General features: G+C 41.2%; 2 protein-coding genes across 3 annotated transcripts; both read right to left on the bottom strand.

Annotated features, from left to right (window-relative positions):
- Positions 1-98: 98 nt before the first annotated feature.
- On the bottom strand, positions 99-17717 carry LOC117533117 (tetratricopeptide repeat protein 32-like). The gene is given in 5 exon segments (XM_034196756.1): positions 99-361; positions 5706-5761; positions 5763-5841; positions 17413-17441; positions 17602-17717. Coding segments are annotated over 5 exon segments (408 nt in total). The 3' UTR covers positions 99-233.
- A 329-nt stretch (positions 17718-18046) lies between these two features.
- LOC117533114 lies at positions 18047-23308 on the bottom strand. 2 transcript variants are annotated; one of them, XM_034196752.1, is made up of 21 exons: positions 23188-23308; positions 23040-23110; positions 22861-22956; positions 22652-22776; positions 22100-22243; positions 21937-22023; positions 21685-21849; positions 21517-21613; positions 21215-21432; positions 20979-21135; positions 20492-20700; positions 20294-20411; positions 19969-20168; positions 19786-19900; positions 19534-19703; positions 19363-19460; positions 19155-19285; positions 18794-18983; positions 18569-18710; positions 18364-18484; positions 18047-18292 (listed from the first exon to the last, which is right to left on the bottom strand). In XM_034196752.1, exons 1-21 carry the CDS (start codon positions 23205-23207, stop codon positions 18222-18224), a joined length of 2745 nt encoding a protein of 914 aa, XP_034052643.1. In that variant the 5' UTR covers positions 23208-23308; the 3' UTR covers positions 18047-18221. The 2 variants fall into 2 exon arrangements, with proteins under 2 accessions (XP_034052643.1, XP_034052644.1); XM_034196753.1 differs by lacking the exon at positions 23040-23110 and having other exon boundaries at positions 23184-23202.
- Positions 23309-23714: the final 406 nt, after the last annotated feature.

Here is a 23714-nt window from a genome sequence, read left to right as displayed (position 1 = left end):
GTTTCTGTTCCTTGTGTAGGTTATTTTTTATGTGGTTTGTGTTTACTTTAAGGTTCATCTTCATTCTGATATCTTTAATCAAAGGATTCATGTTCAGATCAAATACAATTCCAATTTTCTATACGATAGCTGTACATTATTGTAAATAATTTGACAAAACTTCACAGATTGTTTCTTCAAGCCAACAGATTTCAGGATTTATAAAAAGGTATATTCTATAGTTTATGGAGTTGTCAGTATCCCCTGTCTATCTTGTGCTGCTGGTCCAGAAGTGTCTGTTTCAGGCTCACTTTGGCATCTTCAAAATCTGGATTCATCTTCAATACTTGTTGGAAGTCACTCTTGGCATCATCGAAAAAACCTATAAGACATCCACATCAAGACAATGGTACTTGCGTACCATGCTGCGAATGGATCTGGCCCTTCCTACATCCAGGACATGGTTAAACCGTACACCCCAGCACGTGCACTCCGCTCTGCATCAACCAAACGGCTCGCTGCACCCTCGCTGCGAAGGGGACCCAAGTTCCCATCAGCAAAAACACGTGGGTTTGCTATCCTGGCTCCTAAATGGTGGAATGAGCTCCCCATTGACATCAGGACAGCAGATAGCTTACACACCTTCCGGCGCAGACTGAAAACTCATCTCTTTCGACTCCACTTCGAGCGATAGAACTATTAACAAAGCACTTATATTCTAATAAAGGGCTGGCTTATCTAAAGCCAGTTGAGTAGCACTTGAAATGTTTTTGCTCTATGAAACCTGATGTACTTATATGATTCTGTTTTCTTCAAGTTTGTATTTTGTTGGTCGAACGCACTTATTGTAAGTCGCTTTGGATAAAAGCGTCAGCTAAATGCAATGTAATGTAATGTAATGTAACATTAAAAATGTTCATAGATAAATGTCATGATATGTAATGTACTGCCAAACTAGCTCATTAAGAGTCAGCAGTTTTATGTTCTGGGCATCATGAGAACAAGTAAGTACACAGCTCCATCTGGGGCCTATACTACAAAGCTGGTTCAACCTAACCTGGATATGTTTGAGTTAGCCGGTTGGCCTAATCCAAAACATACGCGCTCTCGCTAAACTGTACTACGACGCTGGTTATCAAGTGGATCGCTCAAGCCAGCCGTTTCCTATCTAGTTAGGTGCGCGTTCACATGAAAGGGGTGGTATTTGGAGCATTCGACCAATCACAAACATGGAGAAGCGTACTGACAGCGCAGCGTCATACTTCCTGAATGAAAAGTGAACTTTAATACTAGTCAAAAATGAAGACGTTAAACTTTAAACATCCATGACTTAAACACTTTATCCAGGATAAAAGCCACATAGCTGCACCTGCAAGGTGAATACAGCTGGCAAAAGAAAAAGTGTTTGAATGCGTACATTAACAGGTTTATGATATCACTGCTCCGTCTAAGACACGATATGACTTTCATTACATTTGACTCGAGTGTTTCGTCAACTTAATGTGATGCTTAAAATAATACTTCTGCATACAGTATGTGACACTGTGAGTGTTGCACGGCCAGATACGGCTCAGCTGACTCAGATAAGGAAATATATGATACATTATGATGTGATATGCCGCAGACTGTACTGTTACTTTGATCCGGTTACTTATGTTGTGGCAGATATTTAATTAAGCTTTCTTAACGCTAATGTTATAATAGTCAGATTGCTCTGAAGATGGGAGGTGATATTCTATTAATGTTCACGTTCACACAGTCGGTGATTCTTGCCGGCCGTCTTTCCTGCAACGGCAGTTTTTCTGTATTTCCTTTCTCCTGTATGACTTGATCACTTTAAACTCCGCACACTGAGCTCTGATTGGTCAGCAGGCGGTGCTTTCACTGAGTTGATCTCTTAGCCTGCAACCTAACCTGCTCCGGGGCAGGTTAGACGCTCAGCATAAGTTACCATGGAGATCTAGCCTGCTAAAAAGAGAACCAGCATCGTAGGACCAGAAACCCTGAGTTTTCCCTGAAGTTAGCCGGCTAAGCGAAAATCCTGCTTCGTAGTACAGGCCTCTGATATTAATCCTACACTGGACAAATATGATATTGAAGCCAATTAACATTGCAGCCAATAAAGAAACTGCATAGTTGTCATGACAATATTCATATCAAATAGAAAAGGCAATTTAAATGTACAAAGAGGTGTGTATCCTTCTCGTCTAGTTATGTTGTACAATGCTGCATTGATTTGGGGTCAATAGGTCATATATGGAAGCTATTGCAAAAAAAATGTTTTATTTATTGTTAGTTTTATATTAATCTAAAAAAAAATGGACTAAAATCCACAAGAAAAGAGGTTCCGACAGTTAGTGAAGCAGACCTAGAAAACACAAGTGAATATCAATCCAATATCCAACCTAAATATACAATTATTTTGAAGCAAAGCGGAAGTGAATTTTGTTTACTCTGTCAGGCTTGAAAATAACAGATAACTATCTCCTGTGAACTTTGGACTGAAAGGGGTCTCTGTACCCTTACCCAGCGCCATATAGATAGAAGAGTTATGACAACGGAAGTGCAAAAACGGTTATCGTCACGTGGTTCATGTAGACGAGGATCGTTCCCCGGAAGTTCATGGCAGGCAATGTGAATGCGTTGATAACAGGAGATAGAACTACGATTTTTGGTAATTATTAGTGAATAAAGGTTTTGATTTGCAATATTTATACAACAAATCAATATGTGTATGTATTTACATCAATATGTTTTTAAAAATAAAATAGAATTTGCTAATATTAAGTGATAATATTAGGATTAGTGTGAACAACTAGTTTACATGTTAGACTAACAGTGCCTTGGTTAAAGAGCCTGTTGCTGTTTATTTATAGCTTTGAATTCTTTAAAACCAATATTATCTTCTTAAACTTGTATGGTAGTCAGGAGAATCACTTTCTAATGTTTATTGATATATTTAGAGGGAGGGGATCTAAAGTAATGCTTTAAAATTCAGATTAGATTAATTTCTACCATTTTCTTAAATTCATGGTAGTTTCAGTAATCCCATGGTAATTGAGGACACAAGTTATCTAAATGACTAATGTCATCTTTATGGCTTTCAGAAAGGACAGGAGACCGACAGGTGACTATCAAAGGACTAGCAGCAGCAGCATGATGATGATGATGTTAAATGTGTTGTATTAGGAACATCCATTGCAAATACATGCATTCAATAAACATTGAATAGCATATCATGCAGTTTGTCTGTGCCTTTTCCTCCGTGTTGTTCTGGTTTGCTGTGCTGCCTCCTAGTCGCCACCATGGTTTGCTGTGCTGCCTGGGGATGCTCCAATCGCTCAGAGAAAGGAGTACGAATGTACGGCTTACCCACTGACACAGAGCGGAGGAAAAAATGGCTGGCTCAAGTCAGCAGGAGCAATTTCACTACCAACAGCAAACAAATATGTGATTTAATTATATACAAACACTGCATTTGCACTTTTTCACAAAACGAAAACCACACCATTGGGAAAGCTTAATGTTTTGTTTAATACAAAAAAACAGGGAAAGGCTTGAAAAACACTGAGAGTTGAGACTCAGGGTGCAGGGTGAGGGTCTCAGTGCAGGTATTCAGGCTCCATTGAATCCCCCTCTGGTTCTTGTGCTGAAAGAGGGAGTAACAGACAGGAGAAAGGGTTATACACAGGGCTGCACATAACTGGTGCGCATGCGCACCTCCACCAAAAAAAGAGCACCGGGTCATTTGAAAAAAGGCGCATTTGCGTACCAAAATTGAGAGAGGGAGAGGGAGAAGAGAGGAGAGAGGAGAGAAATATATTTGCGAGTTGCATATTAACTCAGGGTCGGCCCGTAGCACTGGCGTTATAGATGTTCGCCTAGGGCGCCAGATCTGGGGAGTCGCTGCGCTGGCAGTTCTGGGAGGGAAAAAAACATTTTTGACCGTTGGGGCTCATCCTAATTTTTGGCCTTGATGTAACAATATTCATAATTAAGTAAATGTAACACCCTTTTCACCCCGGTTACACGTTTCATTTGCCCTGTACAATGGGCGCTGTAAGTGATGAAAATGGGGGATGTTGGCTTATCTGGCGCGAAAAAAATGCGAATGAGCGAGGGAGAGAGAGAAGGGCGCACCGCCCGGTGTTGTTATTAGAATCTGGTGCTAGCTGCTCTAACGGATATAAGAAGAAGATGTTTCTAGAATAATGTGGAGGGAGAGTCCTCTCCAGTCAGACTGAGAGGCTGATACTACAGCTCAGTGAGGTAAAGGACTCTTGAGTGTTTAGATGGTTCACTTTAGTCTAAGTTCAAACGGTTTGGTCACAATTTATGTAAACACATATTTCCAAGGCACTCCTTTATAATTATTGGGATAAACAGGTTTGAAATCATTCCAATGCATACTATAGGACAGTAACCAAAAATATCCTTTAAAACTGGAGAGATAAAAAAAGAAATGCATAAATAAATGTTAAGGTAAAATAAGATATGAATGAACAACACAAATAAAATAAGTTACATTCATTTGTTATTGGCTATGGTAGGTTATTGGTTATGTTCACATACTTATTTGATTACATCCACTTGTCTAAGATGACAACAGAGACTTTCGACCCAAAACCAGATGTTGACTTGTGGATGCAAGCAGCTAATCGCAGACTCAACCAGAGAGAAAGAAGTAGGCCTACATCATCAGCTACCATGTCTGACAGAGAGGAAGACAGAGAGGAGAACAGTCAGGAGGGGAGTGATGACAGCTTGTAGGATTACTGCTCGTGCTAATGTTGTCTTGTGTTCACCTCTGCATGTGTGTTCTGTGTTCACCTCTGCATGTGTGTTCTGTGTTCACCTCTGCATGTGTGTTCAGTGCCGTGTGTCTGGCAAATAAAGTCAAGACCCCCTCAAAAGTTACAGTTTATTTCATTTTAAGGATGAGCACCAAGCAACATCTCCAGGTGCTCCTTTGAGAACCAGGGCAAAAAAGTTATGTGCACCCCTGATTATACACACCTATATAGCACACCTATTGGATGGGAAATTGCCTTGGGGAGATAAGGTGTTTACTTATATAAAACACTAGTATTAAACTTACCTTGTGTTTTCACTCTCACTTAAGTCCCTCTCCCTTTGCCATCAATCCAAAATCAGCTGAGCTGCAACATTATACAGACAGGTAATAATCAACATAATCACAAGGACACAATATGGCTCTGCTAAAAACACTCACTCTACACGCACCAAAGTTATATTTATCTATTATTTAACTCCCTCCACCCCCGCATATAATCCCGTTTAGAAGCCCCTCTTCTCTAATTCAACAACGTTGGACCAAATAGACATTAAGAGAACGGAATTTACAATTAAAAGGCTGTTCAACGTCTGTTGCTAATTTGCTTCGGTATCCTAGCTTAATCTGTTATCTGTAAACGTTCCCTAAATCTACTAATTTAGGGATAATCCACTGACATCCTTTAATACACATGTTAATTTGAATCAGATGTACTGATAATATCCGCAATATAAATCTTTAAACTTCTTCTTACCTTTAAAAGTCCGTCACGAACGGTCTATTATGCTGCAACTCTATAGCTCTGCTAGCCTTGGCGCTAACTTCCGGGGAACGATTGAGAGGCTCCACGATCCGCCATTGCTGTAAAAAAGTGGTCCATTGGAGTGAACGGAGATGACATAACTCTCAGTCTATATGGCGCTGCCCTTACCTAGTCTATAGTGGATGAGTCCTCTGTTGTAGAAAGGTGTCTCAAAGCTGCTGTCACTGTATCGCTAAAGAGAAGTCCTCAACTGCTTCACCAAAAACCACCCGGAGGTACTTTATCTGTCTGCGGTTGTTGTAAGTGTAAGGGAAACTTCTGTGTAGCAATGCAGTGGGAGTCACCAACTCAGGAAAGAGACACGGGAAGAGCAGGAGCTTTGATGTCAAACACTGATGGTTTATTAGGAGCTTCGGCCGGAGGATTCACATCACAAGTCACAGCAGCCACGATCTGACTGCACGGTAGAGTTCCCACGTCAATTCTCAAGAACTCTACCCCAGACCCATGTATTTAGCTAGTTCCGAGAGCATCATCAACATGCTGCATAACAAGATAAAATCATAACACCTCTATCAGCTGACGTCAACAGGCAGGAACATAGAATCATAACACCTCTATCAGCTGACGCCAACAGGCAGGAACAGGGAGACAGAACACTGAGAGCACAGCAGCCAAGGTTACGAGGTGCGTGTGCTCAGTCAGGACAGTTTGAACTAATAAACTGGGTCAAAGTTATGGGCCTTGGAAAATATTCCCCAACAGTTTTTTCTTTTTATCAATTTTGATAATCTAAAAACTTTAGTCCAATAATATTTTGTTCAATACTTAAATCAATGGGAATCTACATACACAACATCAATTACATCAATAACAATCACATTAAGAACAACATTGTAAATGACGTAACGAAGTTGCCTTAATTAAAAGGAGTAACACGGTTAATGTCATAGTTCAATTGGATAAATGAATACTTTATTTCATGTTATTTATAATCGTTAAATATGGCATGATTTAATACAGTTTGTTTTACATCTTGGGCCGATATGCGTATGTGTTTCTTGTGCCTAGGAACTAATGTTTGTTCATGTGCTGGTACTGCGTGTTTTGCTGTTACACTGTACAACTCCATGTGGGTTGACGTCTTTTTGAAGCTCTGCTGAGGTCTGTGATAAAGTTTAGTGTGACGGGAGGTCTGTGACGAAGTTATGCAGAAAAGGAACTAAATTAACCAACGAGGTATATGTTTTGTGTTTTCATTTTCTTGTTTTCATTCATATGTGTAGCACAATATGCTAATGTGTTTGGCTATGTATGCGTGTCATTTCGGTGTTGTAGTTCTCACGGCGTAACGGAAGAGGGAAGACTACAGGATGAAAACTCCCAAGAAATAAACGCCCGTTTTAAAGAACCGACCTGTGTCTGTGTCGTGAAAAGAGCTACAAACATAATAAGATTGAAACATTCAATCACAATGATTGATACAGCCAATCATAATAGAAAAATCATTTCTCATCAGTATTTGGATCATCTTTTGTCAAAAGCATAATAATGAACACACATAAAACACAGGTGCACAATAGCAAACATATTTGTTTTGGGCCAAAACTGAAATTAATCCAGTACTTGAAACATCATTTTAGGTCTTTCTGTGCATGGATAATACATTAAAGAGTAGTGTTGTTAAGCCTAATTGCTGGACGATTAAGGATATTAACATTATCTGTGATAATAGTAGAAATATCTTATTATTCAATACTTTATAATCTGAAAATATTAATCAATTAATTTTGTTTAGTGCGAAAGTGTAATCTGATCCGGCAAAAATATATTAATCACCACTATTCGAACACATGTCTGGTCATTGGAAATATAGAAACAGTCATTAATGGTACATCTGTAAACATCCAAGATATAAAATCAATTCAAAGTTCATCTTTGTACGAGAACTGGAAGAACATGTCCTTCAGTCTTTCTGACTCGTTCTCCTCCTCTCTTTATGACAAAGAATGTCTGGTGTGTAAAGGCATCCTGATACTGTAGATTAGCACTGAGGTGCTGATTGGCTCAAACTCTTCTTCATCAGAGCGCCATATTTCAACCCCCCCAATTGCTCTGCTTTTGTGTGGCTCATTCAGTGAGCACTGTAGTTGATCCCCCAGTGAAATGGAGGATCAACTGCCTGCATTCCTTCTGCTATCTGCTTTAGAGCAGTGCAACTGCATATTCCAAGTGGCGCATCCAGGTGTGTCCCCCCCCCCCCCCCGTGATGAGAGACATCAAACTCCTCCAAGAAACAAGGAACCTTGTATGAAGCCTCTGAAGCCCTTGCTCGTCCTGCAGGGTTGTCTGCTTGAGCCCACCGAGCAGAAAGATGAAGAAGCATCCCATCTCCTCAGAAAGTTGAAGATTAGAATCCTCTCATCTCGAACGACCTTGTGCCTCCTTGCCCGTGGATGGGGGTGCCCTCTGCAGCCGGAGAGTGTGACCCTCTCTCTCTGACCCTTGGCCTTCAGAGCTGTCCTTGTTATTGGGTTAACACTTGATAGGGATGTTTTCCTGAGTGCAGACAACTCAAAGTAATGGATTAGCACATTATCATTTAATTACAAAAATAGGATAGGCCCCTCAGAATTATTTGGGAGCCTTCCTGACACATGCACATGCATACATGTAAGGTTTGTGTTAGTCATTTAACATGCAAGAATCATATACTCATCAGTCCAAAGCAGAGAAATGTTATTGTAATTTAAAGGTGAGCTAGTCCCTGTGGATATAACCCCTTCTCAATGATTCTAAATGTTATATTAATTCACCATTTACCGTTTGATAAAATATCAGAAATATTTGTTTTCTCTTCCATAAAACAGGTTTGAGAAATAAATGTTCCAATATAAAATCAATTATAATTGGCTCTTCCCTCCCTTTTCTTACATATGTCACATATGAAATAATAACTTAGGAGTCTATTTAAGCATGGTGTAGTTTATAATCTATTAATCGAGAAGACTCAGTATCACCTGTGTGCAGCTTACAAACAATTGTGAGAAACATATATTATGCAAGAAATGTATACCTTTGTTGAAGAACAAAGCATATCTCATTTGGGAGGAAAGCTTCATCCCCCTTAACATCTGAGTCACTACTGATAGCATAGCATGAATGGAATTGGGTGTCTGAGGGTGTCACTACTGAGAAACGTCAAACAAATTCAAAACCTAACATTTGAAAACAGGTTTGCATTCCTCCACTTAAAGTGACGTTATCATTGGAAACAATAAAAGCTAATTGTTTTGATGTAGAATCTATCAATTGAATCGTTAGAGCAGAACAGAATGGTCGTATTGTAGCCTGAGTACTGTGCAACCTCTAGTTTTACCAGGTGGAAACATGGTCCATATAATGTGAATACATGTAGAACTAAGAGGCCCCTGACATTAGGCCTATTTTAAAAAATAGTAGGGGCTTTTAACAGCTTGCCAACTTACAGGCATCCTCTGCATAGCAGTATGAATAGCCTTCAAAAAACAACCCACTCTGCGGTAACGAGAGTCATGTATCTGACCCAAATGATCTGCCCTAAGTGAAGCCGTTAGTCTCATCTGACTGACCCAAGGGTTGGTGCTGGTGTGACAGGGAGGCTTCCAGGTGTTCAAAGCAGATGTCAAGCTTTCAGTTCATGGCTCGGTGAGGGGGAGCAGACCCACGTGAGACAGTATCAACGGCTGTAATGTTCAGTTTGAGGAGCGTCATTCTCTCTGGGAGCAGGAAATGGTGTCCATTCTCGGACCAGACCATTAATGTCATTTCATGTAGAGCAGCCATAGCATCTCTGTGACTGCACTCAGCCGGACTGTAGCAGGGTAGAACTGGGTGACTCTTAGTGAAGCCGTCCAAGGCCATAGACAAAATGGAACCACGTACCAACAAAAGGGACACAAGGTCATCAATGTCTCTCTTTACCTGTGGCCTAATTGCACAACAAATTAGTGGAAAAAAATGTGGAACACTAATCCATCATCATGTGAAATATTGAGTTAATCTAAATAATTACTTATGGGTTGAAATCAAATTAACATTGACATTAGAACTAAAGTCAGTCAAAATTGGACTTGCACGGATCAGAATCTAAGCAATACACAATTTTCCCAGCTCTGTAATGAAAAGGATAACAAGATTAGGTACATTACAGGAGTGTTAAAACACCCAAACATGCACACGTATCTTATTCTAGTAGAGATTAGAGGACAAGGTCTAATGTTGTGAACGAAATTATCAAGTCAAAGTTATTTTATTTATTCTATGTTATGTACCACATTTAATTTAATAATTAATCTTGAATTACTAATAACTTTAAAGAAGGCAACAATTTACAATTTGGATAAGGTGAATACTTATCCAAAGTGTGTGTGTGTGTGTGTGTGTGTGTGTGTGTGTGTGTGTGTGTGTGTGTGTGTGTGTGTGTGTGTGTGTGTGTGTGTGTGTGTGTGTGTGTGTGTGTGTGTGTGTGTGTGTGTGTGTGTGTGTGTGTGTGTGTGTGTGTGTGTGTGTGTGTGTGCCCAAGGTTTAAAACATTTGGGACAGCAGTGAGAATGTTATGAGAACCAATATGTTGCTTAGACTAAACTCGAAGGAAGCTAGACTGGAACATTTTAAATAAATCAAAACACCTGCACATTAATTAAATACATTTGACATTTAGCTCGAGCTGGGTTCAATACTTTTCTTTATGGTATTTAAAATTGGGCTCGAGTAGAACCCCTGGATTTGGCTTGCAACACAAAAGTGATACTGATCTCTGTAGGACTTGGAAGTGTCATGATTCAAAGTGTGGGCCTGTGAAGGAGAGGCCCTTGGAAAACAACATCTATTTTTTTAACTGTAATTACTTATTTTAAAGAGATTGCAACATTATACTTTTTAAAGAATTGCTCAATTAATTTAACACATTTATTATGCACACAATAAAAACTTCAACAAATATATTGATCCTGGCTTAACCAGCGACCTTTACTCTGTTGTTCATAAGCTCGGTTTCAGAAAACTTGTCAGTAGTTTAACAACTATTTGAATTTTAGTAATGTCTATAGAGACCAATTGGTTGATACGAGAAATAATTTGAAGCAGTTTAATAAAGAATTAGGGCCGGGACTTTAACGCGTTAATTAAGATTAATTAATTACACAAAAATTAACGCATTTTAATCGCACTTATTTTTGCACCGCGGAACTTTTCTCACTGGATGAGTTTCAGGCGTACCGATTATACTGGAGCACCAACTAACGTTCATGACTTCAGACAACAACAAACCACAGTGAACAACAGTGGGATATGTTGTTTTAAAAAACGGACGGATGGAAGCGTCGATAAGAGCACGGTTGTGTGCAAATTATGCAAAAAGGAATTCGCATATCACCGCAGCACATCAAGCCTCAAGTATCACCTCAATGCAAAACATATAGCAGCTAGCGTGGAAGCTAGCGTGGACGTTAGCCTCTTTTATCGCGTTCACACCAAAAAGAGCCGGTACTAAAATTAGTTCATGAGAACCTTTTTACCCCCACGAAAGTCCCTGCTAGAGAGCAGAGAGCTGCTAGAGAGCAGGGACTTTTGTACGGCTCTCTTGTGAGAAAAGAGCTATATTTCTGATTGGCTGGGCGGATTGCAAACCACGCCCCGTAAAACTCCCAAAAAGTTTTGTGAATTTTATTATCCTCGCATTAGCATTATTAGCATTAGCCCAGCGCAGAAACGCAGAGAGACTAATTTATGGCAACACAAAATAAAACATGGGAGCGGTGGAGATGAGGAGGTGTCGGCGTTCTGGCGATTTACTCGGAAGGCTGCTGGGACTCCCAGCAGCTTCTACTGAAGCCAGTCCCCAACTCCGGGGACTTTGGGCGGCAGTATACGCCGTGAAGTGGTTTGCGACCTGCCAGTAAACCCAAAGCAGAAGAAGAAGAAGTGACGTCAGCGGCTTCATTTGCCTAATCCACCCCCAAATTCAAAGAGTTCTCATGAACCTTTGTGGGAAAAGTACTGCGGTGTGAATGTGCCTAATGGTATACTAAAATCCATGTGAAAAAAATTGCTTCTCACTGTTCTCAGGTCAAATATTTATATGTGATTAAAAATGCGATTAATTTCGATTAATTAATTACAAAGCCTCTAATTAATTAGATTACTTTTTTTAATCGAGTCCCGGCCCTATAAAGAATGTTAAACTATTTTTAAAACTGTAATTGAACTTCAACTTATATTAATTATCTGATTCCAGTGGCCAGTTGGAATAGATAATCAACAAAGTTTCCATATTGCAGCAACAGCGCCAAAGGTTTCAACAACAATTAGTATTATGTCTGAGTCTAGTTCTGTCTTATCTGCTTTGTTTCGGAATGTGTTCAATACATTACGTTTTTATTCATTATTACCATACATAGATTTAAGAATAAGTTTAACAAATAATACAACATTGACCTAAAAAACAAAACAGATTTTGCAACCCTGATCTCCTCAGGCAGGTCTTTACGACCAGCAGTGATGCCTCTGAGGGTCTCGGGGCGCAGGACGGGGCATAGGGTTTATACAAGGTCACAAACATATCTTAACATACCAGCAATACCATTTAAGAATGGATTCTTAAAGCAATATAATCTTCTTTTCTTCTTACACCTACAGCGCACACCCTGAACAGTGTGCTTCTTGTTTACATTTTCCTCTGCACACTCAGATAGATGCAGGACATAAAAACACTCTTTTGCTATTTATTTTCATTTTGCAGCACATGTATACTACCAGAATTTTGCGTTACATCTTTATATTATTTATTTTTCTCAAGTCATTTACTTTTGGTGAGATAACTAAAGTTTAGTTCATTTTACCCTGTCTATGGACTGATTCATTATTAGTTGTTACAACACATACACAAGACGGCGGGTAGACAAACCAATATAGACCCCCCATACAAACAATCAGACAAACAAACATGAACTCGTAATGAAGACCAGCGTGACAGCAGAGTTCATCCAGCTCAATTTAGTCCGAATTAAGAGGTTTCAGAGGGGGTAGGGAATTATCTCTAGTGGGGCGCCTTGACTCACGCGTCCACCCTTGTATACAAGTCCTAGATCGGTGCCTGAAAGCCGTCCAAGAGCGATAACTAGCTTATCCTCTTGCGACACCACTACTCTATTCTAGTGGCGCTGTGCCCCCCCCCGATCAGGAGCGCACAGACTTTTTCCTCTACTCTTTCTCTCCCACAACAGCCCAGTTGACTGTAGTCCGACACGACCAGCCTATACACTTGCTATCGAGTTCATCACAACGATGAAACACAGTTTTGTTCTACACTTGCTTGCCACTACCCACCCGTGATCAATTAGCCTATAATTTTATGTATGCACCCCGGACCGCCACCAGCTCCTCTAGCAATGTATAGGGAACTGTGGCGCATCGGGTGATGCACGCACCTCGCGCTGCCCCGTCTTACCATGCACGTAGAAAACGGTCACAAACAACGAGTGCTTTTAGACCATCTCGTTTTTAATAGAGACGGCGGTGGTGTGAGTTAAAGCTATAGACAAAAAGCTGTGACTTTCTCCCTCTCAGCTGCACTTCCCCAGCCCCACAAACACAGGGAGGTTTTACACACACCCCCGCGGCTGCAGCTGGAGCCGTGTTTACAGAGGCAAAAGCAGTAATATCTCTGGCTGCCAGGGGCGGATCTAGACAAATATTCATGGGGTGGCAAGAGGGTGGCAGGAGATTTTGAGGGGTGGCATCCCCTGGCAGAAGTATATGCTGATTTAATCGCAGTCATATCAACAATGTTAACTTGGAAAGCCACAATATTGATATTTTAACTCAATAACATTTGCTGACATTATTGTGGCACATCACAGCTGGAGCCGTGTTGACAGAGGCGAAAGCAGTAATATCTCTGGCTGCTTATTTTCAACTGCTGTGTTGGCCGCTGAAACCCCCAGAATTCGGCGATTCGTTCAATACAAATCTTTACATTGCTTTCATACAGAAGCTCCACTTTACTGATGCCTTTCTTTAAGGTCTCTCTAAACATGAGCTGTGCATGCTTGTATGGCACTTCCGTCCCGAGCAGCTACACAGAGGAAATCAGCCAGGACTGAGTCCCCAGACACTGATCCCCTGGGTTTATTATCCCCAAATGTTCATTAACCAAAAACGAAACACAGCCGCTCAGTTTCACAGGTAATTTTAGGATACCGTCAATCACAGATTCTGGTAAGGCAATGTCCAAATGTAGATTTGAAATTACACTTACCAGTTCTGAAGATTTGTTGGTATCCTGCCGACAACGCCAATTTGTAAGGGAAACTTCTGTGTAGCAGCAATGCAGTGGGAGTCACCGACTCAGGAAAGAGACACGGGAAGAGCAGGAGCTTTGATGTCAAACACTGATGGTTTATTTGGAGCTTCGGCCGGAGAATTCACATCACAAGTCACAGCAGCCACGATTGAATGATTGATTGATTGAAAAGTTTATTAACAGCTTGTATATTGGGTACAATACAGTACAGCTCAAAACATACAATTGTTAAGGGGATGCAGACCAGAGAAAGACTTTCGTCTTGTTTACATCAGGGTCCCCCATTTCCAATTCATCATATCATTTAAGACATAAAAGACATATTTGAGATACAGATGGCATACAGATGGCATACAGATGGCTTATTTACAATTTATATACAGGTAGTTTTTTACATACAGATTGCTTATTTACAATTTCATTTTAGATTTCGTTCTAATACATCCTAACCGGACATTTAAGACATACCAAGTCTACAGATATACAGTTAGTAACAGAGTCTAAAATGCGAGTATATACATAGATGGGGGGGGGGGGGGAAGCTGTCCATTGAACGGCAGGTTGAGATTTGTACCATTACCGGGGCCAGTTTTGCAATGCTCTCCCCCGAAGGTGCTCTTTAAGAGAGGTTTTGAAGGTAAGTATAGTTTTACTTTCCTTTACAGTTGTGGGAAGAGCGTTCCACCTTGATGTGGCATAATTGCGAAACGTGTATTCCCCCTTTTTTTGTGCCTCTGGTGTTATGATCATGGTATTCCTTGACCTTTGGGAAGAATTTTGACATGTACATGGGTACCATAGAGGTGTAGTGGATCTTGTAGACCAGGGGCCCATTCCAATAGTCCATTTAGCTTAGGAACCTTCCTAACCAAGTGAAATGACCCGGAAGTACGTCACTGGCAGCCATGATAAGTGCCGTTCCAATTCTCCAAATGAAAGGAAAGGAGGTTTCAAACTTCCTTTATAACCTCCTTTAGCTTAGGAACCACTGGACCTCCCTAACCGAAAGGAGAGGAGAAAATGCTGCCCCACAATGCATTGCAGCCGCAGCATTTGCCTTCACTCAACAGTCGGCCGTTCACGGAAACAACCGATTATGACCGAGAAATGATATCATGAAAGTTACGGTGCTTATTAAGCATTTTAAAACGTATATGGTAAGTTACCAAAGTGCTTTGTTCTGAATGTTCATCAGTATTATAATCAAAAAGAGAAATATGAACGTTAGTTTTTACTGAAATGATCAAAAAAGTCAACATTTCACAGTCTTTACTGAGCTGTGTGGAGTTTGTTCAACTTTTAAAAGATGTTTGAATGGTGATATACACAGTGATAGATGTTAAGGACTAACGTTTATAATAAATACATCTGTATTGATTTTAAGATCTTTTCATCAATCATACGTATTGGGATCATTTGTATTAATGTGGACCGGAGGGAGAGGGTGACGAGCATAAGTTTCACTTTCCTTTTTTATTTCAATTCCAACTTTGGTCATGAAGAATATGTTTCTCTGTTGTCCACGTTCATAAAGCATAAAGCAACAGCATCAGAGCACGGTGCAGAGTCTCTAGATGAGTTTACAGTAGTCCCTCGTTCTTACTAAACATTCATGTTGTAGTCCGCTGTATAGAAAACTGTAGTTTCCATAGTTTCCCCACAGCAGCAGACGCACATTCATGACGTCCGCTGGCGCATCATAAACACGTCGGATAGTGAAAGTGCATTCGGATTCTCTAAAATACCGCGGTCTCTTCTCCTAAATCCTTTTGAATTCTCCTATCCACTATCCCTTAACCCCGTGACGTTTCACTCAGAGGTCAAGGAATAGGAGATAGGGTTAGAATTTAGGAGCTGATTTTTGGATTATCGGAACGCAACCCAGGCCCATTGCAAGTAGCTGTACTCTGTCGTCTACTCTAATCCTAGGTTGTCAAAGTGGGCAGAGGTGAGGTGGGTTCTAGATGAAAGGTCAAGCAGTAGTCTGACCAGTTTATTTTTGCGATGTTTGAAGTTTTATTTTTAGCGCCTTGTAGGTAACTACCAATATTTACTAGTCGACACGTTTTTCAAAATAGCAGTCGACTAGTCGATACGTCATAATAAAGACACACAGAGAGGTGTACAACTGTATTTTATATTGGAACTCATACAGTTACATTAAACACTGCATTTTAATTTGTGTTACATGGCTGAGTAAATAACAAACAGTAACTGGACTTAGTAAATAACAAACAGTAACTGGACTCACCAAAATCGACAGCAAAAAACTCTGTTTACTGAAATGCCACGTAAATCCAGTGCGCAACACTTTACTCGCTGTCCTCCACGATAACGTCCATCTTTCCAGATTGTTGGTTTGCGTTGAGGAACACCAACGCATCGACATGTGAGGGAAGGAGGCTTGACCGCTTTCGGGTGACAGTGTTGCCTGCCAGGGAAAAAAACCCTCTCACTCGGGGTGCCTGTGGCTGGAATAGCCAGGTAGCTCCTCGAAAGCTTGGCTAAACGGGGGACGCGGTGCACGTTTTCTGCCCACCACTCCAGTGCGTTATCCATTGTGGGGATATGCAGTGTCCGCTGGCAGTAAACCCGTTTTTTCTTGCTGCTCGTCTGCCTCTGTCCTGTGCTGACGCCGGTCCGTTGCTCACTGGTGCTAGCATTACTGCTAGTGCTAGCTGTCGGCAGCGGGAGTCTCATCTTCAGATGGTTGCGCATAGCAGATGTATTTTTGTTGTACTTCGGTACAGCTGTACACAACTGACACTTCACTGTGGAGTTGGTTACATCGTTGTTGAAGTACTGCCATACATAAGAATGTCGGACGTGTTTTGAAGCATTTTGCAGCACCTCGTTTACCTCCATTTTTTTCACGACTAGTTGACTAGGGCCTAAGACTAGTGGTAAAGGTAGTCGACTAGTCGGTGAAACCCCTAGCGCCTTGGAGGTGCTATGGTACCATGACGTGCAAGCATAGTCATAGTACCCTTGAATGAGTGCTCCTGCCAGAGTTTTCAGGGTGTTTTTGTTTACCAGAGAGGAGATCCGGTATAGGAATCTAGTTCTTTGATTGACTTTTATTACATTGGATGCCATTTTGTCACAGGAGAGGTTTGCCTCAAGAATAGATCCTAGGTATGTAATTTCCTTCCTACTTGTGACAATGTCACCCACTGCAACTGAGAAGTCGTCGGATTTGCTGAGATTATGTTTCGAACCGAAGAGAATGGACTCCGTTTTACCCAGGTGTAATGATAATGTATCTGACTGCACGGTAGAGTTGCCACGTCAATTCTCAATAACTCTACCCCAGACCCATGTATTTAGCTAGTTCCGAGAGCATCATCAACATGCTGCATAAGATAAAATCATAACACCTCTATCAGCTGACGCCAACAGGCAGGAACAGGGAGACAGAACACTGAGCGCACAGCAGCCAAGGTTACGAGGTGCGTGTGCTCAGTCAGGACAGTTTGAACTGATAAACTGGGTCAAAGTTATGGGCCTTGGAAAATATTCCCCAACAGTAAGCAGTGGCCAAATGACTGGCTTTACAATCCCTGTGGAAATCTGACGGCGTTGAAAGTCTCAATACATGTAATGAAATGACAGAACACGATAGACGTTAGCGTTAACCGGGGACACAGAATTTGACGGGTAGCAGAATAAGCTGCAACACTAGTAGCCTACAGACATCGCCAAAAATTGAACAGAGAGTACCTGGACTGTAAGTAGGAAGAGATAAACTTTGTATACAGTTGTTCTGCACATTTGAAGTTCTAGTTTTTAAACTCAGAGTGAGCATTTCCAAGTATTTGAGGGTTGTCTTGCTCCATTGGCTGTGAATTCTGTTAAGGTTTGTTGCGTTTCCTAAAGGCGGAATAGACAACACGCACAAAAAAAAACTCCAATCATGTTTTAGTGCGTCTCAAGTAGGCGGGGCAATAACAACTTCAGAATGTCTTTCATTTAGCGCCTAAATCAACTTATCATTTTGAGTTGTTTATTATATAGGATATCATTGCTACATATGTTTATGCTTCTCTGCATTTTCTTGGAGTTATGAGGGTACTGGTTGACACAGAACCTGCTTTTATTAATATGTCACTTAAAATTGACCACAGAAGATGCAACACATTGATAAAAGCGACTATAAATAAATGTGGCTTTTTTTTTTCCGTTTATTTTTTTCAAAATACACGAGTCGTTATTGTCATCCATCAATATACAAGGCAGTACAGTACATTCATTGATAAAACTGTCCCCGTGGTCCCAAACAACACAATGAACTAATGTACATAAGGTGCAAATGACAAAATGTAAACACTAGTAGAAAATATTCAGAGGTTAGACAGAATAATTGCCCCAGAGGAGATCTGCCTTTGGCGTGTTGAGTCGGTGCTTCTTCGCTCTGGAAAAACAAGTAAAGATTACCAACTGCACATCCAGATCGACTACATTTGTTCAGACTCGGTCACTTACCCTTTTTTACACCTGCAGGTCTTGAGTAGCTCTGACCTGGAGGATGCACACACTGGCCTCTGCAGGAACCATCTGCCTGGCTGCTTGTGTCACAAATCACTGCATCACAGTGGACATAGATCTGTGGATGGACAGGATGATTTATTACACATGGCTACATATAGCAGTGGCTAAAAGACTCCAGATTTGGATTTACAAGTCTTACCTGGTCTTTCAGAACCTTGTCATCTTTAGTGAAAGTGAACATCTTTACAGAGAAGCGCTTCATGTGGGACGGGACTAAAACTCTGGAGTCACTCACAACGGGATGGAAAATTGTTGCATAGCTGTCATTGCGATTCTCACAGCTAGTGAAGGAATTCGAAAGTTAATAAAGCAGCAGTTAAACAAATGAAATGAGTAGTTAGTAGTTAGTTTTGCACAACATTACCTGTCCACAATGATGTCCCAGCTTGGCAGAGATGTCCCATCTTCATAAAGGGTTGCCCAACAGTTCTCAGCAATGAGTTCCAAGTGCGGGTCGGTAGAATGCATCAGCTCCACCTCAAAATACAGAGGCTGCTGCAGATATTTCACCACTGGATAATCCTCTGCTTGGTAGAAGCGCTCGTAGGATGGATCTGCAGGAGAAGAGTCCCGTTAGAGAAAGGCGGCCTGGACATTTACAGTTTCATTTCAAAACCGTTATTTAAATCAGATCAGTCCCTTGAGATCATAGATCTCTTTTTCAAGGGAGACCTGCAAACAGTGTTTTGTATGCATGAACAAGATGTTGTAAAATTCCACCATGCCTTGGGAAAGCCTCATCTGCACCATCAGCTGGCCGGTGCCGATCTCTGCAGCGGGCTCATAGGTTCTTGGTTTAGCGCTGAAGGCAACAGTCTGAGTCTCATTGACCACATAGAAGCAGGAAATGGTTTGCCTATTAGGGGAAAAATAATATATAAATGCATACATTGAAGGTGTTCATCTCCAATTATACAGAATCAAATGTTTTACCTGTATTCAGGATCAACTGGTGATGTGTTGGCTGCTCCTTTGGCGTTGTTGTAAGACAGGCGGATCTCATTTTCATACATCATGTAGTTGTCAAAGAACTATTTAACAACAAAAACGTATTAACATTTGACAAAAAAACCCTTTTGATATTTAAATGTGATTCACACTCACCGTTCTGGTGGTTCCACAGGTATCCACACTGAAGGAGAAATATGCAAAGCGATCGTCGCTGAACTGTGGTGTGCAGGACTGGTCCTTTAGCGTCAGCTGACTTGGCTTCAGATTACGAGTCGATTCAACCTTCACAGCCACAGCGGTCATTGTGCCATTGGGGTGGCACTCTGGAGGATGAAGCAGGCAATGTGTAAAGCAACACAAATCCATCAATTAAAGCAGCAAATATACTTACATGTTCCATCTTACCTGTTGCTTTTAAGGGGAAGTAGCAAGCCAGATAGAGATCAGCAAGCACCCAGTCGTTTGCACGATCCAACAGAAGCAGGTCAATTCTGGATTTGACTGATTCTGCAGTGAGCAGCTGTGGAAAAGAAAGTAAAGTTAGCCAATGTAGAAGATCTATGGTGGGATTTTGTAGTTTTGACATACCTCGAAAACAGCGTCCTTGGCAGTGTATGGCAGAATGAGGCTGAGGTGTGTGCCGTTCTCATAGAAATTGTAGTCTTCAGCCATCTCAGCCGTCAGCTCTCGAGGTCCAACGATAGCCTTGAAATTAGAGCCGTGACTCCCGAACTTCACGCTGATGTAAAACTGGTTCTGGTCACAGGTGCCAGCCATGATGGGTAACACTAGAGCAGCAAAACATGCATTATCCATTTGATGGTGTAGCTTTTACTCCAATATGTTTTATTTAATTTTAGAAAACACAATTTGCATGAAGATATTGTCAAGAGCAAATTCAATCTGATCTCACCAACATCCTGCAGAGAGGCCTGCAGGTCGACCGGGAGAGCAAAAGGAGTTTCTTCAGGCAGGACGATCAACCCAAAGATCAGAGGGAGGAAGTAGGATGTAACCAAGCGCTCAGGATTCTGCAACCAATGAAATAAAAGCTCAGCAGCACTGAAAATATGCTGGTACAAAGTGATATTTTGAATCTATAATGTCATACATGTTTTAAGACAACATCGGCATCAAAGGGCACTTGAAGAGAGAAGCTCTTGGAGCCATTAGCCAAGCTGTGTTCCTGGACTGTGAAGCCTTTGGCATTGCTCTCCTCAACAGTGAGGACCCCGGTGGAGAAGGTGATGTTCCTCAGCTCAACGTCATGGAGGAAGGTTCCCAAGAGAACGCTGAACACCCGAGTCTCTGGGACAGTGTCTGAGGAACAGAAAGTGGCAGGTTTACAACTTCTAAACCAGCCTCAACATTGATAGAGAAAAATTGAGTAGTTGGATTGAGTGCTATTTAAAAAAAACAAAAAAGTGCCCTTTGTAAGCAAAAGTAGATTTTGTACTTGGCTTCAAATCCCATCGAAACACACCATTTTGCAAAAACTGAAGACTTTATTTAATGGGTTTAGCAGTCTTAGGATATATCCGAGCAAGCCCGAGTTTTAATGTCATTTTTTTTCATACCTACTAGAAAATGTGACTTACCATCCTGGATTTGGGGAGATTGAGGCATCAGAGGAGTCATGATGGGGAACAAAACCTTGTATCTGGTATCATCTTGGGTGTCATCTTCCCTCCACAGTACCTCAAGCATGGGCTCCACAAAGTAGGTGATGTGGTACTGGTAATCTGGGGCATGGCTCTGCAATAATTCATGACCTTTCAATAAAACATGCAAATGCACTAGTGACTCTTGCATTTATAATCTAGAGATTTCCAACCTTGTAGTAACCATCAGGCGAGCCCACTGGGATCTCGACGACGATGTGGAAGTCTGTGGTGCTCAGTGTGTACCCCCGTGCGGCCATCTGAGATCTATCAAGCCTCTGCCCGTTGATTCCCATGTGCATTTCCGAGACTGTAATTCTGCCGTCCAACAGAGGAGTCACACGGCGAGGTAAGTGCCAAGAGATCATATCCTCGGTGAAGAGGACGCCACCTGTTGATGACAAAATGGAGCTGTTGAGGTTAACTGTGCAACAATTAAGCTTACTGTGAAGGCAATATGTTGCTCAGGACTCACCTTTGGGACAAGCAGCTGCCAAGTTCACTACATTCAGACCCTGTGGTGCCATGTAGTAGGCGCTCACCCTGAAAACTTCCATGGGGACTCCAGCCACCTAAAGAGAGGAGAGGTTTAATATAATTGACAAGGAGGGAAAGGAACACTGTATAAGAGTGTGTTGCTTACATCCTCTGAATAAGTCTCTGCTGTATTGTACGGGCTTCGCATAACCAGGCGACTAGAGGTAGTTTTGGCAGCATAGCCGGCTTGTTCAGCCTCTTGCAACACCATGGCCACTGGTTCTGGGGTGTAAAACGTGATCTTCCAGATACCTTGTGATGCACCAGAGGCCTACAGGAAAGAACAAATAATAATTAAATCCTCATTGGTGTAGGGAGGAATTAAACTGTAGTATCTTAACGGTTTAATTCAACATACTTCAAGCTTGGCGTTGAGCTTCTCGTCTTTACCATCCCGAGTCTGACCCTTAGCTTCAGCATCAAGGTTAGCCATGTGGTGCGAAACCTAAAACAGAAAATGGTGGTTTTAGCATTCGTTTCCATACACACAAGATGGTGGAATCAATATAAAGATGACCTACTTCCATGTAGTTCCTGTCGCAGAGGATCTCCCTGGAGGCCCAGCGAGTGTAGCTGCAAGTCTGAGACACGTCATGACTGACCACGTCTGATGGATTCTCGCCGTACATCTTGAGTCTCAAGCCAACGTTAAATGTAGCATCATCCTATAAATATAAAAAAAACTAAATTAAGTGAAACTCCCTAATATTCTTTGGTTCCAGCTTCTTTGTCATTGAAAATGTAATATCCTTGCCTTCAGGGACACATTTGAAGTCTAAATGGATATTTGTGTATGTAACAAACAAGTCAAGAAAGTACCTAGTAGATTAATTGAGGAATACAGTTTTGAGTGGAGCAGTGCTAATATTTTAGGGATGTACCAAACAAAAAAGGGAAATGTACTTTGGGTCTTTTAACGGTAAGGGGTTACAAATAAATTCAGGGAAACACAAAAATGGGAGCAACCATGTGTTTGTTGAGCCATTAATTCAGTCACTTGACAGAATTAGCACAGCTAAACTTGGTAGAAAATTACATTGAATGCTGTTAAACCACTTTAGCTCAAAACAAACCTTGTTGTCCACAAAGCAGCCCATCAGGGAGGTGTAGATTCTGGTGTTACCCCACGGGTCAGACTCCATGCTGTATCCACACTGAGCAGCCATGCTAGGTGTTAACAAAATGTGCTTGGTGCCATCTGAGGGGAGAAAATAAGCTTTGTCAGGGACCCCTTTCCTCAGTGATGAACCAATCAGCTGCATTATTAGCAGTTAATACTTACTGATAGCCTCCACCTCAAGCTGGTTTCCCACTGCTAAAGCCTTGTCCAACGACAGTCTCATTACATTTGCGGCACAGTCAGACCTTAACCCACTGCCTGTTAAAAGAAAAGGCTTGTGAGGAGAATGTAAACCGACTTAATATGCTGTGTAAAATGACTTAATGAGAATTGAAGCTTACTTGACTGCAAATATAGCTTCAAATTAGGCCTGGCTTGACCCAAGATGATAGCTGCAGCCATCCATAACAAACTTGAACACATAAAACACATCATTTAGAGACAATTAAGTACACATATAGAAAGAAATCTACAAGAAATGTAACTTACATGTTCCCAAGCCTCAGCATGTTGCAGCTTGTAAGCAGTAAAACCAAAAAGAATACAGTCAGTATCAGAGCTTGGCAATGTCCAGCACACCTTCCAACAAAAACACAAGTCTAAAAGGAAGGGGACTGGATGATTAACTGAGACATCAGCAGCTGCTTTATATTCCACTTAACGACAAAGCACAGGTGAGGCTTGTTAAGGATTCTACACACACACACACACACACACACACACACACACACACACACACACACACACACACACACACACACACACACACACACACACAAGGTGAGCTGATGTATGCCTAGTTTATTAAGAACATATTGTAAGAACATATGTATGGAAAGGAAAAACACACATTTTTCAGTAGTGTAAAAAAAGTATTTATTATTCAGAAAAAGTAGATTTGTATTTGATATTATACATATATTACTTTTTTATATTTGAAGAAGCAACAAAATAATCCACAGTTAATAATAAATTAAACTTTTCCTTAAAACCACATGTGCTTTTGATTTTTCCTT

Source organism: Gymnodraco acuticeps, unplaced genomic scaffold (assembly GCF_902827175.1).
Source record: "Gymnodraco acuticeps unplaced genomic scaffold, fGymAcu1.1, whole genome shotgun sequence".
Classification (NCBI taxonomy): domain Eukaryota; kingdom Metazoa; phylum Chordata; class Actinopteri; order Perciformes; family Bathydraconidae; genus Gymnodraco; species Gymnodraco acuticeps.
The sequence above is the reverse complement of the archived record's forward strand: the minus strand, read 5'-3'. Positions and strand labels throughout refer to the sequence as shown.